Source organism: Adiantum capillus-veneris, chromosome 15 (genome assembly GCF_014529385.1).
Source record: "Adiantum capillus-veneris isolate H3 chromosome 15, ASM1452938v2, whole genome shotgun sequence".
Lineage (NCBI taxonomy): Eukaryota > Viridiplantae > Streptophyta > Polypodiopsida > Polypodiales > Pteridaceae > Adiantum > Adiantum capillus-veneris.
This window is the reverse complement of record NC_140945.1, coordinates 130,100,819-130,123,568: the sequence shown is the minus strand read 5'-3', so window position 1 is coordinate 130,123,568 and position 22,750 is coordinate 130,100,819. Positions and strand designations below refer to the sequence as shown.

Below are 22,750 nucleotides of genomic sequence, written 5' to 3'. Positions count from 1 at the left end.
ATAGTCAATAAAAGATATTTTACGTCATCCTTTAATCTCCACCGAAATTGGCTAAAGAAATATTCCTCATGCCAAGTCAAATCACAAGTGAGCTATTGAAATTCGGATGCAAAGACGGATGCAGGTCTGGATCCTCGGCGGAGATTTCTAAGTTTGGTTTCAACAACCCTTGCTCTATCAGTATCCCCAAAGGTTGCAAAGAACTCCCGCACAAAAGCTTCAAAGTCATGAAGGAGAGGAGATTCTTTTTCAAGTAAGGGAGCAAACCAAGAGAGAGCTGTACCTGAGAGGAGGGTCCCAATAAGGCCTACTTGAGAGGCATCATCTGGATAACATTCTCGTTGCATTCGAATGAAGAGACGCACTTGTTGGAGAAAACCTCTAAACTTTGATCTAGTCCCATCAAATTTTTCAGGCATGCTGACCTTCGGCTCCTTCTTATGTTGTTGAGAATAGTTGGATCTTGTAGCTTGTGCATGATGTGTGCTTGTCTCTTGAAGCTCTTGAATTTGACGTTGAAGATCTTGCAACGCCGGTCCCAAGATTAGGGGTTGCCCTGCTTGAAGCTGAGCGTTACTCTCACGAAGTTCTAGTAACTGAGCTTGAATGCTTTGCAATGCGCTGATGAGACCTTCCATCATCGGATCCATGATGGCTTGAGAAGATTAAGAGATGGTAGCCTTGCCAAACTGTTATGAGCACGTATAGAGCTAGAAGGGAGCAAGAGGAGGCGCTCACAATGTACAAGAACTTGGGACTTGATGATAAGCTTAATCTTGATTACAAGACTTAATACTTTATTAAGAGAGCTAGATACAAGACTTGGTTTACATGACTTGAGTACAAGACAAGGCTTGATTGCAAGGACAAGACTTGAACATAAGACAAGAACTAGAAGAGGGCTTTCCTCATAGGAGCCTCACAACTGGTGTTGGCAAGACTAAGGGGCTTGTGGCCCAAGACCCCTATTTATACTAGTGCTTGAGGAGGTTACTTGAGGAGGTTAGGACTTTCTAGGTTCTTCTTGAGGAGGTTAGAACCTTCTTGATCCTTCTAGTTCTTCTAGAACCTTCTAGATCCTTCTTTATCTTTCTAGAGCTTTCCAAAAACCTCTAGATTCTTCCGGAATCTTCTCCAAGCTTCTAGAAACTTCTTGATCCTTCTAGATTCTTCTAGAGACTTTTGGATCCTTCTAGAACCTTCTGGATCCTTCTTCAACTTTCTACAGCTTTCCAGAAACTTCTAAATTCTTCCGGAATCTTTTCTAAGCTTCTAGAAACTTCTAGAATCTTCTAGATCCTTCTAGCGATGATGTAGGTGATGATGCAAGCAACGATTGACTCTCAAGCATCCATGACAGCTTCCACTCAATGTGATCTATTAGAATTAACGTATGGATTAGCCGTAAAATACACTTTTAACAACGTATAGTGTTTCTCTTTGGCCCATAAAGGCTCAATGAAATACTTCTTTCACCGGATCCCATCGTACTACCTCTTATAGACTATAACTTTTCTTTTGACGTAAATGTAGTTATCTTGCTATGAACCAAGAGGATTTGTACACACAATTAATCCGAATCACTAGACAAAACATATATATTATGGTAAGCACAAAACTACAATTCCAAAGAACAATTTGTAACCTGTTTGGTCGGCAAAGATTGAACGCCATTAACTCATCTATTAACCTTTTCATATTACCCATGATATGATATGACCATAGCCTTGATGTTTTCATCTTTGTGTTGTTTTGATGTTCTCTCGCGTTCTTTCTTTGAGTGTGTGAGTGCAAGGGAGAAAGAGTGGGGCTTCTTTGATTGCACTTCCTTCCAAACCCTAGATTTCATGGCATCTATGGTTTAACTCCTTCATATAGTTTTTAGAGTTCTCTCACAAACTCTCACAGCCAATAGCACGACGCTGTCCTGGCAAGACCGCAAATTTCTCGACAGCAATCCACTGATGGCCCCCAAATCTGCACCCCATAAAGCATAGCTGATGTGACCAAAGTGTCGAAAAGCCAGAGTTTCGTTCGAGGTTCTTGAAACTGAACCTGCAAACACATCCTCCTAAAGCCGCATAAGCTCTCGTCACCCTAGTCTCTATTGCTCTCCTCAAAGAAAACACTGGGCCACTAAAGACCACACCAAGGTAAGTGTATGCATCTGTATACTCAATCGTCTCCTGACCATATACAAGGTAGGTGCAGATCGCCTGACCCACTGTGGTATGGTGTTGAACGCCATAACCTTGCTCTTGCCAAGGTTCAAGATAAGCCGCTATCACTAGCAAATGTGTGCAATGTATCCAAATGTCGCTGCATTCCCTCTGGTGAATCTGAGATCAACACAATATCATCTGCATATAGTAGCAATGAGATCCAAGTCCCTGTTAAATGTGCTCCTATCACAAACTGCTGACGTGTCAAAGCCCTGAAGAATGGAGCCAACTTGCAGATGCCGGCCGAGGGGGCTAAACCCTAAGAAGAACAAGTAACAGAAGAAGTGCTACCAACTTATGAGGACCCCGTCTAATGAGGCCCTAGTGACATAAAGGAAGTAAAATAAAGCAAGACCCACACACACTTACGCAAAACTGATGATGTGGCAGTTGTACGGACGCTCCGCGTTTGGCATTGATTGTTGACATGGCAGTTGTACGGAATTCCGCAAAACGCACTGGCAACTTTTTGGCATTGCTTTTGGTCCAGAAGCTTTTGAGTTTTGAAGGCTTTTCACTGTAACTGCTTTTCAGGCCAAGGGCCTTTAAATATGAAGTAGGACTCATTCTCTGGCATGTGACCTAGAGAAGGTGCAGAGTCTGGAGTACCGGCTTGTACTGTGTTGATGCAATATAAAGAAAAATTAAAAGGGGCGCCAAGGTTTGGGGCCAATACTCTCTGGGGTGGAATTCTGTCACTCCGTGTTGAGTGTCGTCTCTCTCTCTCAGTTCAATTGTTATTGAAGTGCTAAAAGTCTGTTTAGTCTATTCTTTTCTATTGGCACGTGGTGCCCGTCTTTGTGACAGCTCCTCTGCCACCTCTCCTCTCAATGTAGAAACCTCATCCACATATATACCAAATAAAGTAGGGGAAAGTGGACAACCCTCTTTCACCTCAATAATGGAGTGAAAAAGCTTAGACACCCCCTTGGAAGTGCGGACCTGACCCACAGTTGTCTTGTAGAGGGCCATGATCCCCCAAATCAACTCTCTGGTTACACCCATCTCCTGTAGGTTGCGCATCAGTCGAGCTCTAGGGACCGTGTCAAATGCTTTGCTGAGGTCCACAAAAGTACACTAAATCCTTCGTCCTCCTCAATAATAGCTCTGAGTGTCAATATGTGATCAAGAGTGGAAAAACCTCTCTTGAAACCTGCTTGTCCTGATGCTCGTATGCATGCTCTCTCTGCCCATTTGCTCAAGTGCTGCTCAAGAATAGAAGCATATAACCTGTTCAATGTGTGCCCAATCATAATGGTGCGATAGTTCCCAGGCATCGGTGGATCTCCTGCCTTGAAAATAGGCACAACAGTCAACATACTCCAAGTATCAAGAAAACCCTCACACATGGCTTGGTTGAACATCAATGCAAGAAGTTCTGCAAGCATATCTCGGGCATGTATAAAGTGCTCGGCTACCAATCCATCATGATCATATGCTCTCCTAGTTCTCATCCTATCAATAGCTTTCTTCATCATCTCAACGGTAAAGAAAAAGCATGTCTCTGGACATGGCATCGGGGGTTCTGGTAGAGACGGTTGTCCTGGAACTGTGTAAAGAGATGCTGCATACTCACCCCAAGTCTCAATGGATGTGCTAGCCGGTGGAGAGAAGTGCTCATGAAAGAATCTCCATGCCTCACCTGAGTCCTGGCTCAAAAATAGCTTATACAACTCCTTCTCTAGCTGAGCTAGATAAGCCCTCTTCTTCCATCGCACAAGCCGTCGAAAGGAAATCTGGTGAAGAAGTTGTTCCATAAGTTTAGTGAGAGAGACCGAGAAATAAGTTCCCTTCCAATCTTTATTTTTCTTTGCGCCTAGTATTAGAAGTCTCGCATCCTACATTACCTCACTTTCGACAATTATTAGTGTTTCTTATTGAGCCCGAACAACTGTGGAGTTTAGCCTCTGCTTGGTTTCATGAACCAAGAAGAATTATATACACAGCTTGTCCCAATTTCTAGGCAGAATATATATATCATGGTGAGCGCTAAACTACAGTTCCAAAGGACATTTCGTAGCATGTTTGGACCATAGTTACCGGGGAACGCTCCCTAGCCCCCGTTCCGGCGTTCCAGGGGGCAGTTCCCTTCCCGAACGTTCCGAAACGTCCCGGAATGTCTGACGTTTCGGGTGGCCAATGCAAACCGGAACGGCCGTTCCGGAACGTTCCGAAACGCCCCCGGACCGTTCCGGAATGCCCCTGGAACGGCCAACGGCTACAAACAAATTTGGCAAAAATTGAAAAAATTGAAGTAAATGTTTGGGCTTCTTTTGAAAGTGTGCGAGGCCTCAAGGACTCATAAAATGCACCCCCCTCCCCCTTTCTCTTCACAAGCTAATCCTCAAGGCTCAAGCTCTCTCCCTCTCCCTCTCAAGACTCACTCTCTCAAGGCTCAAGGCTTCAAGCCTTCAAGCTCTCTTCCTCTCCCTCCCACTCTCTCAAATCTCTCCCTCTCTCTCTCTCTCTCTCTCTCTCTCATCATCTAGTCATAGCAAGGTTGAATGGTCTTCAAAACAAGTTTTTTGTGAGTATTAGAGTCAAAGCACTCTAATACTCCTTGTATTTAAACACAAGGAGCTAAAAATTGCACTATTTGGGTGTTTTTTATACCTCCCGTTCCGCGACGTTCCCGTTCCGGACCCCTAGCCGTTCCCCCGTTCCGCGGGAATCCCGTTGCCATTCCCGTTCCGCGTTCCGGGTAACTATGGTTTGGACCACAAATATTAGCTGCCATTACCGCATCATTAACCCCTTTTATTCTACCCATGATCAGAAATGGACTGAGTTTTGATGTTTTCATTTTTTTCTTGTTTTGAGTGAGAAGTTTTGTATATGTGTGGGTGCAAAGGACTTAAGCTCCCGTGGCTGCACTCAAAGTTTTTTACCTTTAACTACTAAGACTCAACCTGTCGAGCTATCCTGCAATTCTTTGCAAACTCTCACAGCCAGAGGCCCTGCGGTTTCCTAGAAAGAACGCCCACTTTTCGATAGTGGCTCCATGGCAAAGGGACACAAGGTAATCAAGCAGCATGGATGGATCAACTTCTTACCTTAGCTGAACTTGAATGGAAGGAGAAGCAGCTTACGAGTGCTACAAGAGGAAAGCCACACAAGCAAAGGAGCGGATCAATAAAAAGGTAAGGACAAGGGTATCAAAGAAGGTAGGTTAGTGCTAAGATATGACAATCGATGTGATAATAGGTTTGATGTCAAATTCAACACCAAATGGAAAGGTCCATATGTTGTCAAGAAGGCCTTTAACTCAAGTTACTACCATCTCATGGACTTGAATGGCAAAGCACACTCCAAGAAGGTGAATGGATATCGGCTAAAGCCCTAGTTGAGTCGCATTCTACCGAAGGATTTGCAAAAGAACAACCAAAAGGAGACATCTTCATGTAAGTCCTGTTGTTTGGTTGATGTTTGTAGAACCAACCATGGGGAGTACATAGAACCACTCAAGGACTTTGTTAAAGGAAGCAATCATAAGAGTAACATTGCACCACTTGCATTAGAGAAGAGGCCTTATGGTGATACATAAATATACCATCATGTAGGGGGAGGACTAAATGATAGCGGTTTTTCGGCTATCCACTTTTTTCATAGTGAGCTACCTCACCCAAGCAATCACCTAAACACTATGGCTATCCTCAATTTTTCATTGTACATAGGCTTGTGTGCATTAGGGGACTTTCCCCATATCTCCTTAAAAACCCTCAACTCACTAGTCACTGGATTGGTTAAACCAAAATAAATAAAAATAAAAAATATATTATGCCCATTTGCGTGTAAGTATTTCATTGTATGAAGGGCCTAAATATAGGTGTTATTATTTTGATATTTATTTTAATAGTTACACATAAGCGAGTGTTATTTGCCTAAGTATGTCACGTACATTGACTCACCGTTGCCATGTTTTTCCTTACCATTGTGTATATCCCCTATTTTATAAATAAACCTATTCATGCAAGCCTCCCTAAAGATCTGTGTAAACCCATTCTAAGAAAAATGCACAAAAAATACTTTTGACTTAGTCATTCCTTTTTTGTTACAGATAAGTATTTTCTATCTGCTTTTTTTCTTAAGTAAATAAAATTGCATCAATAAAAACAAATTAGAGCCCCATCACTTGATTCCCCTATATTTTTCATGTCCTTTATTTTTTTATTTATTTTATTTATTTCATTTTATATTTATATAGAGGTGACATTATTCTGAATTCCATGATTAGTCTATGCACTAGCTTGTTTTTTCAAATCATGTATATATTTTATATTTAAAAATAATCCTTCTCCATTCACATGTTCATGATCAATTGAGTGTTCATGTCATGCTCTCATGTATGTAGGGGCTCACTCTTGGAGCCTTATGAACGTTCAACTAAAGGAGAGCCACTAAAAAACTTTTGCAGTAAAAAAAGACAGGTATTTTGAAGGACACTTTTGCGCCTACTCTCACTCCGACTTTGAAAAAGTGGTCAACATGAAAAACATAGCGCACGAGCTCAACAATATCCTCAAATTTTTTTGATGATTTTTAAAGCTCGTCGTTTTGAGAGATGGTTTCTTTGGTGGACCTCATTCTGCTCACACCTTCACACAAGGAGTCATCCTAGTCTCTTTCACTCCTTAGCACTTCCACATACACACACTCACTCATCCTCTCTATCCCTCACTAAAACCTGAAAATTCTATCATCTCTCTCACCTTCCTTACCATGTTTCTACACATATAAACGCTCCTATGTCTCTATAATCACTTCCATCTTACTAATTCTTCTTCATCCTTCCCAAAATCAATAAAATCACCGAAAAACCTAAAGTTTAACCTTAGCAAGTAGGAGATTTTCAGCATCAAGTGCCCAATGTTTCTACTTCAAGGGGAGATGAGCTATTGGATGCTGAGTTTGTGGACGACTCAGCCTTGTACTTAGATGGCTAGGAGGCCAACCTTCATAGGTGTGAGCAGGCTCTGAAGACCTTCTGTTGTGCATCGGGCGCATTGATCAATTGGAGAAAGACAGTGGCCTTCTCGGTTGGTAGTGCTCCTGTACCCGATTGGATGCCAGGAGAGGGTTTTAGGTGGATTCCCCCAGGGAACGCAGTTTGGTACTTGGGCTGTCAGGTTGGTTTGGACTTTTCTACTGAGCAGCAGATTGCTCCCCTTCTCCTGTCTATCAGGAGAAAGTTGTTACATTGGAGCTCAGCACGACTTTCTTTGGGTGGCAGAGTAGTAGTGGCCAACCAGTTGCTGTTGGCGACTATGTGGTACATCACTTCTTGCTGGATATTCTCGAGTTCTTGTATCAGCCAGGTAGAGAGGCTAATCAAGAACTTCCTTTGGTCAGGACGGTGACACTCAGATAGCCGGAGCCAAAGTGGCTTGGCAGGTCATCACTCTTCCTTGTTCACAGGGAGGGCTTGGGATCATTGACCCAGCATAGCAGAGCAGAGCCCTTCTTGGGAAGTTCATCGTCAGACGACTTCTTCCAGGTGAGGAGCCCTGAAAGGAGTTCTTGCTACAACGGCTTCGTGCTAGGGTGCCTCAGGCAGGAGGCCCCTGGCAACCTTCGACCATATGGATCTTCACAAAGATGCACAGAGTTGGTTTGAGCAGGAGACTGGAGGACCGCTTCGCTGTGAGTTTGCTTCGATCTTGGGAGCTCTTGCGGCGGGGCCTGGAGCAGAGACAGCCTACTTGCACGGAGGAGCGCCTACGGCAACCCCTTGTCTGGAACCCCATGGTTAGCACTCAGAGAGGCCACTTGGTTGGTAGTCGGCCTCATGTTTCCTGGGGTCCAATGGCAACAGGTCCAACGCGCTCTTTAGGTGACTGGTTAGAGTTCACAGGCTTGTCAAAGGAGGTGCATGGTTTCCAGCTACAGGGCATGAGAGGGGTGCAGAGCATGTGCCAGGACATCTCAGAGGCAGTTCCAGCTGAGTGGCTCACGCCTCTCGAGCCAGTAGCACCTAGGTGCATGGGAGGCTTCACACAACTGGAGGTTCTCATCTCAGTCAGGGCCTGCTCAGAGACTGTTCCATCCCTTTTCTTCGAGCTTCAGGGTGGGGGATGCCTACAGCGAGTTGCAGTAGAGGCCCCGCAGGTGGCAGAGTGCTGTTTTCAGAGGATCCAAGTAGTGGACATCTGTGGGAGTACTCGTGTCATAGATCCTGACCCAGCAGCTCTTGAGACTGGACACTGGAGGCTGTGGGCTTGGGAGTGTTGTCCACTAGCACGAGTACATTGGGATCCTGGTGAGTGGCTCTGGAGGGACCCCTTCTCTTCTGCAGACCACCCAGGAGTCCATTTCTTTCAGTACACTGTTCGAATGGGACGTCATATACTAGCAGCACAAAAAGAGGCCCGCCCCGCTACAGCATCTCATTGGCAGGAGGATGGTCTCACAACTGAGTTCTTGGTAGCCTTCTGGGAGAGGTTGTGGGACTCCAGACAGCCGAGACGAGTCACCTTGTTTCAATGGCTGGTCGCACACAGAGCCTTAGCAGTTGGGAGCTGGCTAGTGCATAGTGGTCTCTCGACCGCATGTGCAGCTTGTGACCATCTTGTGGAGAGTCAGCGTCACTGTCTTTGGGACTGTCCCTCGGCCTAGCAGGTGGGGCTACGAGTTCTTCGGCTGATGCCTGCTCTTTCCACGGCTCGACAGTACACTTGGGGAGCAGCGGCTTGGTCCACCCTCACGGGCCCGGCACTTCAGTATGAGCTATCTTCCACCAACAGGATGATAGTGATGCAGGAGGGGCGACCTACACTCCAGCCTGCTATAGAGCTTACTCCACAGGAGTGGTGCAGTGAGAGAGAGGAGTGTTGGGAGCTTATCAATGGCCTGACACTCTGGTTCATCTGGTAGGTCCGTTGCTTCCGCATCTTTGAGGCTCGCCGTGTGCCACCAGCAGAGACTGTTCGCGATTTTTGCCTAGAGCTGATCCATACTCTCAGAGGACAGCTTGAGGGACTACAGGGCAGCTCCGACCGCATGCGGGAGCGCAGAGAGGCTTTCCTTCGACTCTCGCGTCATGGGCCTTTTTACACCATGGTCCAGGGTGTACTCCAATGGCATTACTGATCACCTGTGTGGCTTTTCCCTCCCCCCATTTCTGGATTTAGCCCCATTGTACATATGCTGGTTTTTTCATTGGGAGAGTCTCCCATCATGGTTGTTGTAGCCCTCTCTTGACAAGGTGGTTGTAGCCCTATGGGCAGTTTCAGTAACTAATAGAAGGATCTTTTTCTCGAAAAAAAAAAAGTGTTTCTACTTCAACGCGACTTTGCCGACAACCTCTCTCTCTCTCTCTCTCTCTCTCTCTCTCTCTCTCTCATCTTCATCTACTATCAATAATACTCTCCTCTTGAGTCCACCACATCCATGACTCCAGAAGACAAGGGAGACCCTCCATATTTTGATATTCAAAAATCCTAATCTTGGTTTGTTATCTTGTAAAATAGGATTATCAGTAGCCTTAATGAGGGGGTCTCCAACCGTCGCCATCAAATACCAAAATACAGGGGACAAAGGGTGGCCAATGCTTATTTTTGTAGGTTAGATGCTATTAACCCTAAAATCCCACAATACAACAATATCCTAAGAAAAGGTGGCAACCTCTCATTGGATGTCTCTACGTTGTTATTGGCACGAGTACCACATCAACACTCGATGGGTTTGAATTCACAACTTGCAAGCATCCACTAAAACTTATCCCGATCCTATGGAGTCCCTCCTTTTATTGACACGCTGAGTCTTGTTTCCATCATTGATAAACTCATGGGTAGCCCTTGCAATGGGAAACACACAGTACCAATGATCTGTTGCACTATTTTCCTTTGATCGTCTACTACTTCACAAAATGTATTCGTTGTGAGCATACCAACCTCTTCACAACAGCTAGCAAGACCAATGGATGACATCAAACAATAAACCTCTAGCATAGAGTAAGTAGAATCTTTTGTTTTCACTCTCACCTTAACCAAATGACTCAAATGACTCAAAGCATGAGAGACCCCTCTCCTTCTTTGTCAATCATCTCACACATAACACCCCAACAGTATATGGGGGGAAATGCGCTGACAGGCTGACGTGGCAATGTGTACGGAGACCTGCAAATGCGCTGACTGCTAACGTGGCTACAACGTACTTCCGCTCACTGTACGGATTTTCACTTTTTACGGAACTGTACGGAATTAGCACTGACAACTTTTATTACAGTTGCTTTTGATATTGAATTAATTGATTTTGGGGCTTTGCTTTTGGGCATCCCTTGTAAGAATAAATAAGCCCAAGGGCCTCACTCTGCAGAGCATTTTCATGCAGAGACTAAGAGTGAGCACCCGCGGGACTCTTTCTACTTTGCACACAAATTAATATAAAAACAAATACTGAAAGGGGCATCAGTCTTTGGGGCCAATACCTCTTGGCACGGAACTACGTCAGGCCGTGTCGTCTGTTGTAAACTGTTTTGAAGTGAATCTCTGCTGTGTCCAAGTTTGTTACAGACACTTTGAAATCGCTTTTGCGAATGGAAACTTTTACTAAAATTCCAAGTTGCGTCATATTAGCATGTATCTCAAGGAGATAGCGAGCAACTCGTAGTTGGCAAAGATTCTGCAAGGTACTCGAGCCAAAACATGGACTCAATTTAAAGATGAATTTTACGAACAATTTCTTCCGCCCGACTTCGAGAAGGATATTCGGAAAGAATGGGACTGGCTCGCCCACAAGGAATATGAAAAAGTCACAGCTTACGTTGACAAGTATTGGTCGGTTCTTTTCAAAGTCGCCTCTTTCATGAAGATTTCCGACGAGGAAAAGATGAGAGCTAGTCTCTCAGGTCCCCGAATGAGAAGAAAACGACCATCGAGTCTGATATCTAGAACGGAGGGAATTACTCCGTGTGAGGATTAGTGGTGCTGCTAATCCTATAATTAAGACTTAAAACTTCATACTTAAGATCAAACTGAGACTCAAGAGTCTGAATGTGTGTTTAATTGATTGAATGAATGCTTGAAAACTGAGTACAATAGGCTCCTTATATAGGAGATGGAGACACACAAATGAAAAGACACGCCTCATGCTGAAGAGACGCGACTTTAGACATAAAGACACATCCTTTTGGTGAAGAGTTGCAACCATCCAAGCGTAGGGGTTCTCCTTGGCATGGCACTTTGCGTATCTGCAACTAGAAGTAGATGTAATACTGTAACATAGTCACAATCGTGACATTCCCTCCCATTTAAAATGAGAGCCCGTGTCAAAGAAATGAATTCTGATGTTGATAGAATTCTGGAAAAGCATTGAATCTTCAAAAATCTTCAGTATTTGAGATATCTGAAATCTGTCTTCAACTTTTGCTTCTTGCAAAACCTTTTTGCTTTGAATACTAAATCCCATGTCATTGCATTATTCAAAGACTTTTTAGAGGAATCTGGCATAACCATGTTGATTGCAACAAGAGATTGATCTTCAAAATCCCTAATGTGATGTAAGGCTTCTAATTCAAAATCTTCCAATTATTGCGAAATATTTGGCGAAGAGGAAATCTTCTCAAGGCATTCTTCGAAGGGGTTAACTTCATCTTTGCTAATCATTGAAGAGGATTTTGGATTGAGACTATAATCATCTTCCAATAATGAATCCCAAAATTCTTCAAAATCATCTTCAGAAACTGCCACTTCATGACTTGCAATCGGCATATCATCATCCAGCAAAGAATCAAAGAAAGCATAATCATCTTCTGACTCAGAATCTGTAACTATGTTCTTATCTTTGTCTGGTATTGAAGTATCACTTGGAAAAACTTCTGCTTGAAATCATCTTTGTCTTCATCAATTGATTCAAGAGAAATTACTGAATTAAAAAATTCATCAATAATAATTTCTGCATCCGCATTGGAAATCATATTCGCTTCATAATCCACTGTATCATGCCGCTTGACTAGTACACGAGAGACTTGAATCACTCGTTCGGCATGATAAAGCCCGTGTAAAATCAATTCATGTCCATCTTTGAACAAATTGATAGTATGTCCTCGAAAGCTAATTGTTGGATCATGTTGGAACAACCAATGCTGACCAAGAATCATGTCGTAATAAGATAAAGACACGACCTCAAAATCCAGTTGATCTACATAATTTTGAATACCGAACTACAATTGTCGAACTGTGTCATAACAAGTTAAAACTGATCCATCTGCTAATTCCACATCATATAAGTGAGATGTCTTTCGAGTTGGCAAGGCAAGCTGTCGAACTATCTGAATGCTAACGAAATTATCTGAGCATTTGCTGTCCACCAAAATGTTGATGGAGCGACCATTGAGAGTTCCAAGAAGGCTCAGAACTTGCTTTGAAAGAGGCTCCAAAACTGATGAACCACACTGAGCATGCTTCACAAGAATAGTCGCATCCTCTGAAACATGAATTGTCTTGACCACAAATTTTCCTTTATCCTTAGCAGAATCTGGTTGTTCAAAATTCGATAATGTTTCTGCATTGGAATTTCTTTTCAAATTAGATGGATTTGGTCTCTTTGGACATGGATACCATCTATAGTCACCACCGCAAATTGTACATAATCCTTCCTTCTTTGAAGTTGAAGAAGCATTTGACGAAGAGCCTTGCTGAGTATTAGAATGCCTATCTTGAGAAAAATCATGTCCTTTACCACGATTAAGTGGAGCATTTGAAGAAGATTTGCTTGGGATTTTCTATCTTGAGAATAGAACCTTGAAGTTGAATAAAGCTCCGTTGCGTACTGCCTGAACTGAGATTGTTGCCGTTGACTTTGGCTATAGCTTTCTCTACGATCGCGCTGTGAAAAGCGAGCGCTATTTGAAGATCTATCACCAGGGAGAAAATTCCGTGTAGGGCGCCAATTATTGCCAAGATGCTCCACATAGGCAATTGCAACATCCAAGGTGGTAGGGTTGTATTTGTGCACATCGTCCTTCAAGGTTGGTTCAAGCCCGTCAATGAAACTGTGTAGTTTATCAGAGGGGCTGAGATTCTCTATCTCTAGAGTTAGTTTCTGAAACTCTATGATATACGCGGCCAAGGAACCTGTTTGGCTCAGCCGGCGAAGCGAGGACCGGGCATGAAAATCCGCATTAATAGGTTCGAACGCCTTGCGAATAGCACGGCGGAATTTATTCCAAGAAGGTGTGTGTTTACCGTCAGCAACCCATCGTTGCCACCAAAGAAATGTTGTCCTTGAGCAGAGAACTAGCAAGTGCAACTTTTTTTGCTCTCAACTAAGTCCATGTTGGACAAGTAGACATCTATTTTGAATAGCCATTGGTCCAGCACGCGCTTGTCGCGGCGACCATTATATACGGTTCTAGCAGTTTAACATTTAGCTTCTTCTTTTGTGTAGATTAAATATTTTAATAAAGTAATTGAAGTTCGCGATTATCTACCTCATCTGTCGGAAGGTGTGGAAGAAGAAACATTAGTCGTCAGAGAAGTCGTAGGACGACTCGAGAAGTGTTTTGCTCTGCATCTCATCCAAGCGAGTGTGAAGTGATGCGAGGCTCATGGAAAGTGTGGCCATCTGCTCCTTGATGACAGTAAGGGCATCATCAGATTGACCACCTCCGTCCTCAGAATTCGGCATGGTTACGTCTCAAAGGGAACTCTCGAACAGGTACAGGAGCAGGTTCTGGACGGGTACTTCGAGAGCGGAAAACTATGTTCGGACCGAGTTCCGGCTCTAGAGTATTCAGGATAATGATGATTATTCCGGGTGCCGGGAGAGGATACGCCGGCAAGACTTCTTCGGGAATCTCGTCTATGTACGAGAGAAACGGCACAGAGATGTTGAATTCGTCGTCGGCCATGTGGCTCGTATGCAGAGGAGACCTAGTACTCCAGCGCTAAGAAGAGAAGTAGCGTACAGTTTTGGAAATCGGTAGCTTGCAGGCATTATTAACTAAAGAGGCGTGTTCACATGGGGGTTAATTCTTTTGGGTAAATTTGGGGTAGGCCAGCCAAGTTTGGCCAGCCACTTTGGGTTTTAATAAATTTGGGGGTTTTTTATAACTCTTGCGCTGCTGGTTGTATACGTTAAAAAAAAACAATGAAGCCAGCGATTCAGCCAGCATGCAACTTTTTAAGGAAAGGGTGCGCAAACAGCCAGCTGATAAACGTCAAACGCTGCCGCTTGGGAAGGGATTCGGCGCGAGAGATATTTGTTGCCCAAGGGATGCAACCATTCACAGGAGAAGTGGCCGAACACGATGACCTTTCGTTAGAAAGGGTGCGAGCACGCAGAAGCGAAAGGGTGCATAAGTTTGCCGGGTACATTGCACACACTCATGGCTGTCCTGTTTTGTTTATGTTTCTTTTATGCGCTTAGAATTAAATCAGTTACCTCATACGCGTAGTTGAAGTGCACCATCTTTCCACTGCTGCCATACAACTCCGGGAGAGGGGGGGAGAGGGTAGCAACGAGGGTGAGAGGCTCACAACCTTCGGGTCCCGGGAAAAAAATTGCTTTGATGCCACTGTGAGGATTAGTGGTGCTAATCCTATAATTAAGACTTAAAACTTCATACTTAAGATCAAACTGAGACTCAAGAGACTGAATGTGTGTTTAATTGATTGAATGAATGCTTGAAAACTAAGTAATATAGGCTCCTTATATAGGAGACAAAGAGACAAAGAAAATGCAAAGACACGTCTCATGGTGAAGAGACGCGACTTTAGACGTAAAGACACATCCTTTCAACAAAAAACTACAACCATTGGACGAAGAGTCACGACCGTAGAGCGAAGGGGTGTGACCAATCGTCAAAGGAGTGTGGCTTTTGGCGAAGAGGCATGTCTTTTGAGCGAAGGATCGTAGGAGTAGATGTAATACTGTAACATAGTCACAATCGTGACACTCCGGTTCTTATGCTTAATAAAAGATTCTCCCTACAATAAAGATACTCTCTAAGGGGGGGGCCAACCCATCTATTGGTCCCCAACACTGTGTCGATCTTCTCCCTTTTCTCTTTTTGTCAAATTCTATTTATTTTCACCCTCCTTAATCTGCGAGGTCCAGAAAAGCTAAGGTTCAATTTATTCAAAGTTCATAATCTTGTCCGGTGGTGGCTCCAATATCTCATAAGAAGAGATTAGAAAGTGAAGGTTGTTTTGTGGCCGTACCCGACTGTATTTGAGGTAGACGTATCTTCTCTCGGTGATAACACTCCATGGTGTTGCCCACCCGGTAGGCTGGCATGAGGCGGGACCCCCATTCCTAGGGTCTCATAAAGTCAGAGTCTCGAATCTTCTACAATTCTGCTACTAATTATGTGTTCCAAGTCACTTTTAGTGAGTTTACATATTTATTAGCATTTTTAGGCTATTTATCAGGATAGTGAGATTTCAGGCTAGGTAGGGCAATTTTGGGAATCGCCTATATATGCAACCCCTCCCTTGTACTTTTTGGCATGTTGTTCGATGCAGACTTCCACATTTGGGCACACACTCTCTCTAGTGTTTTCCTCTCTCTAGCGTTTTTGTGTGTGCAACCTCTCTCTCTCTCTCTCTCTCTCTCTCTCTCTCTCTCTCTCTCTTCCATCATCAACGATCTCTCTATTTGACATTTTTGCATAGCGATCTCACTTCCTCTCTCTAGCACTTCCTCTTCCTCCCGTGGACACCCTACATGTGCTGTGTTTGCTTGGGGGTCTCGAACATCTTTGGATTTCTAGTGTTTCTCTCACCGAGACGGTGAGTGGTTGTGTGGCGGGAAACCTGTAGCGAGACTACAATGTCACTTGCACAAGAGAGGCAGTTACAATTAGAGTTGATCTTGGGTTCACACTGTAAGGTGCAGCGGATGTGAATGATGGACTTTGCTCAAGATGAGTGCTCCGAACTGTGCTCAAGGGTTCCTTTTACTTACGGAAGGGAGAGCCTTCCGTTCCTTTAGTGAGAGAGTGCAAATGATCACAAACAAAGGGGAAAAACACTGTTGATGAAGGTGCTGAGACTGAGAGATAAAGAGAGAAGAATACGACACCAGAATGTTGTCAAACCCTCCTCCGAAGGCCCCACTCTTTATGGTGAGAGCCGTCTACTATTGATTGCACAAATCTCTACAATGCAATGGACTTGCCGATAGTGAGGACGACGACGAGACGGGCTGAAAATTGAAAACGCTAAGGGATGAAATTTGCAAATCTTGTATCTGCTGAATTCTGACTCTATGTCGGTGACGACGGCGATGACAACGATGTGATGATGACGCGCTGAAATCTGGTCCAAAAATGCTAGGGCTGAATCTGTATCTACTGCAGAAAATGCTAGGAAAACTGCAAATGCCAGGCTGATCTGCAAGTGGCAAAACGTTGGGGCTGATGTGCACTTGGGAAAAACGCTGGCTGTCTTTGGTGGCTTGAAAACGCTAGGTCCTCTTGCCGTCTTGCTGAGAAGGTGCACTTCAACTGTGGTCTGCTGCCTCTTCTGCGAGAAAACCCTAGTGCTAACTTTTCCTATATACTGCCTTGGCTAAATTACCCTACCCAGTTTCCCAACAAAGTCACTTATTAATAATAAGTGAAAAATGTCTAAAATAGGGAAAATAGGTTTGTGCATTGTAAAAATGCTCCTGATCGGTTCTGATGGTAATCTGATGATCATGCTGTGTGCAACCAGAGGATATGCATCTACCTAAGTACCTGCACATGCACGGTCTGCGAACAGACTCACAAAAGTGCCAGAACACTTCCTAAGCTAACTGAATTGAACCCTTCTCATTAAGTAGCTTGTCCATGTACACATAGGGTTAGATGTGCACGTGACTCACTGGGTAGACTCTCGCCTAGACAGTGACATGTGGCAGACACACGGTGGTAGTCTAGTGGACACCTAGCTAGATTACCACCACCAGAGTTTGGAGATAGACGTAGCTAGACTGTCAGGAATATTTTGATAGCCGTTGGTCGCTCTTTATAATTGTAGATATGTGTGGTTGGCTCTAGTCGTAGTATGATTTATCTACTTTCTATGGTCTAGCGTCTTGAGTCTTGTGTCTAATGTCTAGCACATCACATCTACACTCTCCTTGCATAGTGGAGTCTCGACACCCCCATTGTACCTGTGAGTCCTGGGCTTGGAGCTAAGTGTGATGTCAGCCAGAGTTTGTATTGGTTCCATAAGTAGTGGAGTTCCATTGAGTTCTCAGTCTATTGTGTCTTTTGAGTTTGCTTGTTCCTTCGCTCTATAGTGTTTTCTTTCTGTTGGAGTGAGGTTTCAAGCATATGGCACTGAAGAGTACCCACAGTAGAGAGCACGACAAAGTTTTCCTGCTAAAGGACTCTTTGTTGTCACTTGGGCTGCACGTACTGGCCACGACTGGATATGTCAGCAATGTACAACACAATAGGAGGAGTCCCTACAGCTTTGCTTTTGGATATGCCCATATGCACAACCAGTTTGGCGCATGGTATGTTATTTTCTTATCAGAGTTGGTATTCTTAATGGGTTTGTGACGAATTTTATGATCACTAACGTGGAAGCTCACCATTCTAGCCAAAAAAAAAAACAGCTATATGAGAGACACATAGAGTCAATACTAGTGTGAGAGAGAGAAGTGAATAATAGCAAAATCATAAGGTATCAACACTGTACTGCTAGAAATTAAAAGGGGGCTTAGCTGAAGTAGAATAGACCAAGAGCACCAAGAAAGTAGGAACTCAGCTCTCCTACATTTAAAGGGGGCTTAGCTGAAGTAGAATAGATCAACAGCACCAAGAAAGTAGGAACTGAGCTCTCCTACATTGAGCTGCCCTGGATAAGCCAGCACACGACTGCCAGCAACTCCTCCAATGCGTATTAGTTCTGCCCAAACAGACGCTTCGGTACCAGATAGCGTGGAAGATACATCGTTCTCCTCTACTTATAGAATAAAACTAGGTGGGTTCTCACAGACACAGGTCGAAAAATATCTAACAAGAGGTTACAAACCTACTGGGATGCACAAGTACTTAAGTTGAGGTACATGCAAGTGTAATCCCCCAAAATGTATATTTTGCATCATGGATGTAATGATTAGAATACTTCCGCTCTTCAAAAGAGTTCAAAAGCATTAGTGCAATGCTTGCAGACATGATTGAGAATTCCCTATTGAGTAACAAGTACAAATTTGTTATGAATGGTATTTTAGTTTGAGAAATGAACCTGATATTCTCCAATTCGCATGAGCACATTCCCAATGTTCCTCATAATTCTAAAGCGTGTTTCTTTGTATGAATTAGGTGTCTGGTCCAATGCCATTCGATACATCTTGATAGCCAGAACATAATTTCCTTGCTCATAATATATATTCCCCATGTTAATTCTCAATCTGCCTCCTTGAACAAACTGTTGAGCAGACACACACAAAGAAAGAGGAATGAAGAAAGATTAATTCAAATTCATCTTATTTGTTTAAAAGCAAGTACTACATAAAAACAAAACAAAGTTATGGAGAAAAGAGTTGGGGAAAATATATCAGAGAAGCTCACTTAAAGCAACTTTGAACAAGCGCTAAAAGGCATTCATAACAAGGACCGGACCACTAAAAAACTTCATTCTCTACATTTCAAACTCACAACAATACAAACATAAGATAAAAGAGAAAATTCTCATATCCTAATGTAAGGTAAACCACGATTATGTAGCATACTCATCTAGCAAAAAACTTCATTCTCTACATTTCAAACTCACAACAACACAAACATAAGACAAAAGAGAGAGTTTGTAGGGGAGTTTGACTACCTAGGAGGTTTTGCGTCACCACAAAATGTCCCGTTATTGAAGGAAACTAGCGACGCTCGCTGCTGCTCACGCACCTCCCTCACCATTGCTACCCTCCCCCCCCCCCGCCTGTCAGCTCGCGCTGCCCCTGCCCTTTCGCCCTCACTGTCCCCTGCCCTCGCTGCCATGGCATCATGGTTTCGACCCTACTACAGATGTACTTGAGGAGGAGGCAGACTTGCCTATTTTGGTATGCTTCCCAAGCCCGAGGAGAGAGTACCTCCCTCTACTTCCCAAGATTCGTTCCATGTTCGAAACAGTTCCAGAGTCACCGCACACTGCAGCTTCAGTTGTGGCCAAGGCTTTAGGTTTACCTACTATGCGGGTTCTTGTTCGAGACACGCACTCCCTCCCGAAGGTGATACTGTTGCCTCATGTGAGCGGGGGTTGGATCAGACAGAGTGTGGAGTATTCGGGTCTCCCAAATCAGTGCTTCATTTGCAGGCAGATGGGCCACTTAGCAAAGGTCAGTCCTCGCAGGAGACCTCGACCCACAGCACATGCACAACCTCCCAAGGCAGAGCATGCCCAACACACAGATAGGACAGGCTGGAACCTCGACAAAGGCCAACGATCAGACAACTGACGGTTAGCAACATGTGCCTGGACGTTGCCGATAGGGCGGGCTCGCCACACTACTCCCCCTGGTGGCCGACCTCCTGCAACTTAGACACATTGGGTTCCGATAGGGAACCGTTTTGACCCCTTTCAGCAGGATCCCCCTAAGGAGGCTCCCTCCACCCCAACTCCGCCGCCCTCCCCGCCCCCCCCCCCCCCCCCCCCCCCCCCCCAACCAACCCTCAGACGCCTCCATTCCGCCTTCCCCTCCTCCACCTTCACCCCCACCTCCCGCTCCTCTCTCCCCGGTGTGGGGCCCTCAACCTCAACTCCCAACTCATCCCACACTCTTCCTTAGACGCAGGGGATTGGACACACATCTGCAGCGAGACGATCTCTTAGTGGTTCTTTCCCTACGAGTCACATGGCTCGGGAGGGACAGCCCCATCTGAGGCCGCCACTTCTGGTTCAAACATCTCCTTTTGCAGCAGTCCCTCGGGGCTTGACCAGCTTTGACATCCGTAGACGATGTGACTTCTTTGATCGTAGCTTCACACGCTTCCTAGGTGATTCTTCTCCCAACCTGGAGGATGCTTGCTTTCGAGTCCACATCCTCTTTCTAGCAGCCCCAGGCACTGAGACTCTGGACACAACATTAGGTTTCTCTTTTCCGCTGTAAGGCAAGGATCCTACAAAGTGGACCCTGCACATAGTTCTTGATTGGCTCCATGTCCAGGACACTGAGTTCTCTGGTATTCTTATGCTACACGAGCATCATCTCTGTGAGAGTAGTATTAGACAATGTGGTCAAATTTTGCATCGTCGCTATGAGACGTTCTGGTCAGTTGCATTTGGTAGAGTGGCCTCTGGACTGGTAGAGCTTAGTCGCTTCTTCCTTCAGGAGTCTACAGCCCGCTCAGCTGCAGCCAGGGAGGAGGAGAAGCGTTTTCGACGGGGCATTGTTTCCTTACAGACATCTCAGTGGACCCATGTGGGTGGCAGAGTTACTGGGGAGTTTTTTGAGACAGTCGGGCCACGCTATGTGCACACCAATGTTAGTCTGTTGAGGAGACCTATCGGATCAATTTCTTCAGAGCCTGAGGATATGCATGCAATTGCTACTGACTTCTACCGCCATGCAGAGAGCAGGTTTGGGCACAGATGCCTTGCCTTGTTACCGAGGAGATGCTACGGAGACTTGAGCTTCCCCTCCAGCTAGAGGATCTCCATGAGGCCCTCAGAGCACCCCCCGAGGTAGTTGTCCAAGGGAGGATGGTTTGACTCCCAGCTTTTTCTTGGAGTATCGAGACTTGCTTGGTTTAGATCTTTGCAGTGCATTCCAGTACGTTTTGCACACTGGCGAGATTCCTGACAGCATGAGTGGGGGCTTGATCTACCTGACTCCCAAGGAGGGAGGCTCCTTGGATGAGATTCGACAGTGGCGACCCATTACCATCCTCCACTCATCCTACAAAATTCTAGCAACGGCTCTGAGCTTGAGGATCCAGCCATTACTAGAGAGAATTATACATGGACCGAGATAGGTTTTGTCAAGGAGCATAGTATCCTTGACAACATCTTCACTTTTGGGAAGGCGTCTGTCCTCGCACATTTCCGAGGAGAGGATTTGGTGGTGGTACTCGATTTTGAGAAGGCCTACGACGGAGTTTTCTGGGACTTCCTGGAGGGCACTCTACGTAGGATGGGTTTCACAGTTGCTTGGATCAGAGGTGTGTCAGCTCTCTATAGGCGTGCGCACATTCAGGTGCTCTTGGTAGAGAGAAGAGGGGAGCGCTTCTTGCTCACGCGTTCGATCAGACAGGGTCTCCCTCTTACTCCCTTCCTCTTTCTGTTCTATGCTGAGGCGATGAGCAGATTTTTGACTTCTCAGCAGGTTGGTCTGCGTGGTCTTGAGCTTCCTATTAGGGCAGATGAGCTTCTTGACGCAGAGTTTGCCGATGACTCAGCCTTGTACTTGGAGGGCCAAGAGGCCAATCTGCACAGGTGTGAGCATGCTCTTGAGGTGTTCTGTTGTGCATTAGGCGCGTTGATCAACTGGAGAAAGACAATTGCTTTTGGGTTGGCAGTGCTCCTACACCTGATTGGTCTCCAGGTGAGGGTTTTAGATGGATTCCCCCAAGGACTGCAGTTTGCTACTTGGGTTGTTAGGTTGGCCTCGACTTGTCCCCAAAGCAGGATACTGCTCCCCTCCTGTCCATCAGGAGGAAGTTGCTACTTTGGAGTTTGGCACGACTCTCTTTGGCAAGCAGAGTTGTGGTAGCCAATGAGGTGTTGTTGGCGACTATCGACGCGATTTGCAATTGAAGTAAGATGATTGGGTGCTCTTACGATTTGAAAAGGCATGCCTGAGGAAACAAAAGGGATAGGAGCGAGTTTTTTTCCCAAAGCGAAGTATCCAATATTATGGCCCTTTCCAGATTCAAAAGAAGACAAACGAAGAATCCTTTAGACTGAAGTTCCTTGATACTTGGAAGATTCACAATGCTTTTCATGTGAATTTCTCGAAACCTTTCAAGGTGAGGTGCCAGTCAACAGAGAGCCTCAGGAGCAACCTGAAGTCGAAGAGAGCGAGTTCTGGAACAGATACTGGCTGACAAGGAAAGTAAAGAGAAAGGTAAAGTGAACCGCGGTTCTTAGTCAAGAACCAGCCGGCATGGAATACGAAGTGGATGGAGGAGGAGGAGGACCTAGCAGATACTCCTCACATATTGGAACTTTACCTTGAGGTTTTCGGTCTAGCTTCGACTATTCCGAGAGATCTCGTGGATTAGCAGGGTTGAATCTGGTGCAGACGGGACTACACAAGAGGGGAGTCACTCCGCTCCTTTGTCACAGGTTTACCCAGATGGAATAAAGTCATTGATTATCCTTTGAATTTCAGGGATACTGACGGGCTGACAGTATTTTGCAGTAAGACTTTATGAAAGAAGTACTTCAACATGGAAATTCCCGAGATGAATCTCATATATCTGGCTCTCATATGATTGTGTTTGAGTGCAGGTTTGAAAGACGAAATAATTGTAGCATTTCGGTCTTGAGATTCTATGGACATGATAGCAATAAGAATTAGTCAATCCGACTCAATGAGGTCCGGTGTGGATCTAGATGCGATTGCTCAACACGTTGCCAAGAGATCATGGTCCTAGATCT

General features: G+C 44.9%; 1 protein-coding gene across 2 annotated transcripts in view; it reads right to left on the bottom strand.

Moving 5' to 3' along the window:
- The window catches only part of LOC147441490 (uncharacterized), a 150,112-nt gene that overhangs the window by 28,910 nt on the left and 98,452 nt on the right, over nt 1-22,750 (bottom strand). For both annotated transcript variants that reach the window (XM_086483127.1, XM_086483126.1), the window contains exon 7: nt 18,404-18,586. In XM_086483127.1, coding sequence (XP_086339253.1) covers nt 18,404-18,586 — 183 coding nt within the window. The remainder of the gene's footprint in view (nt 1-18,403; nt 18,587-22,750) is intronic.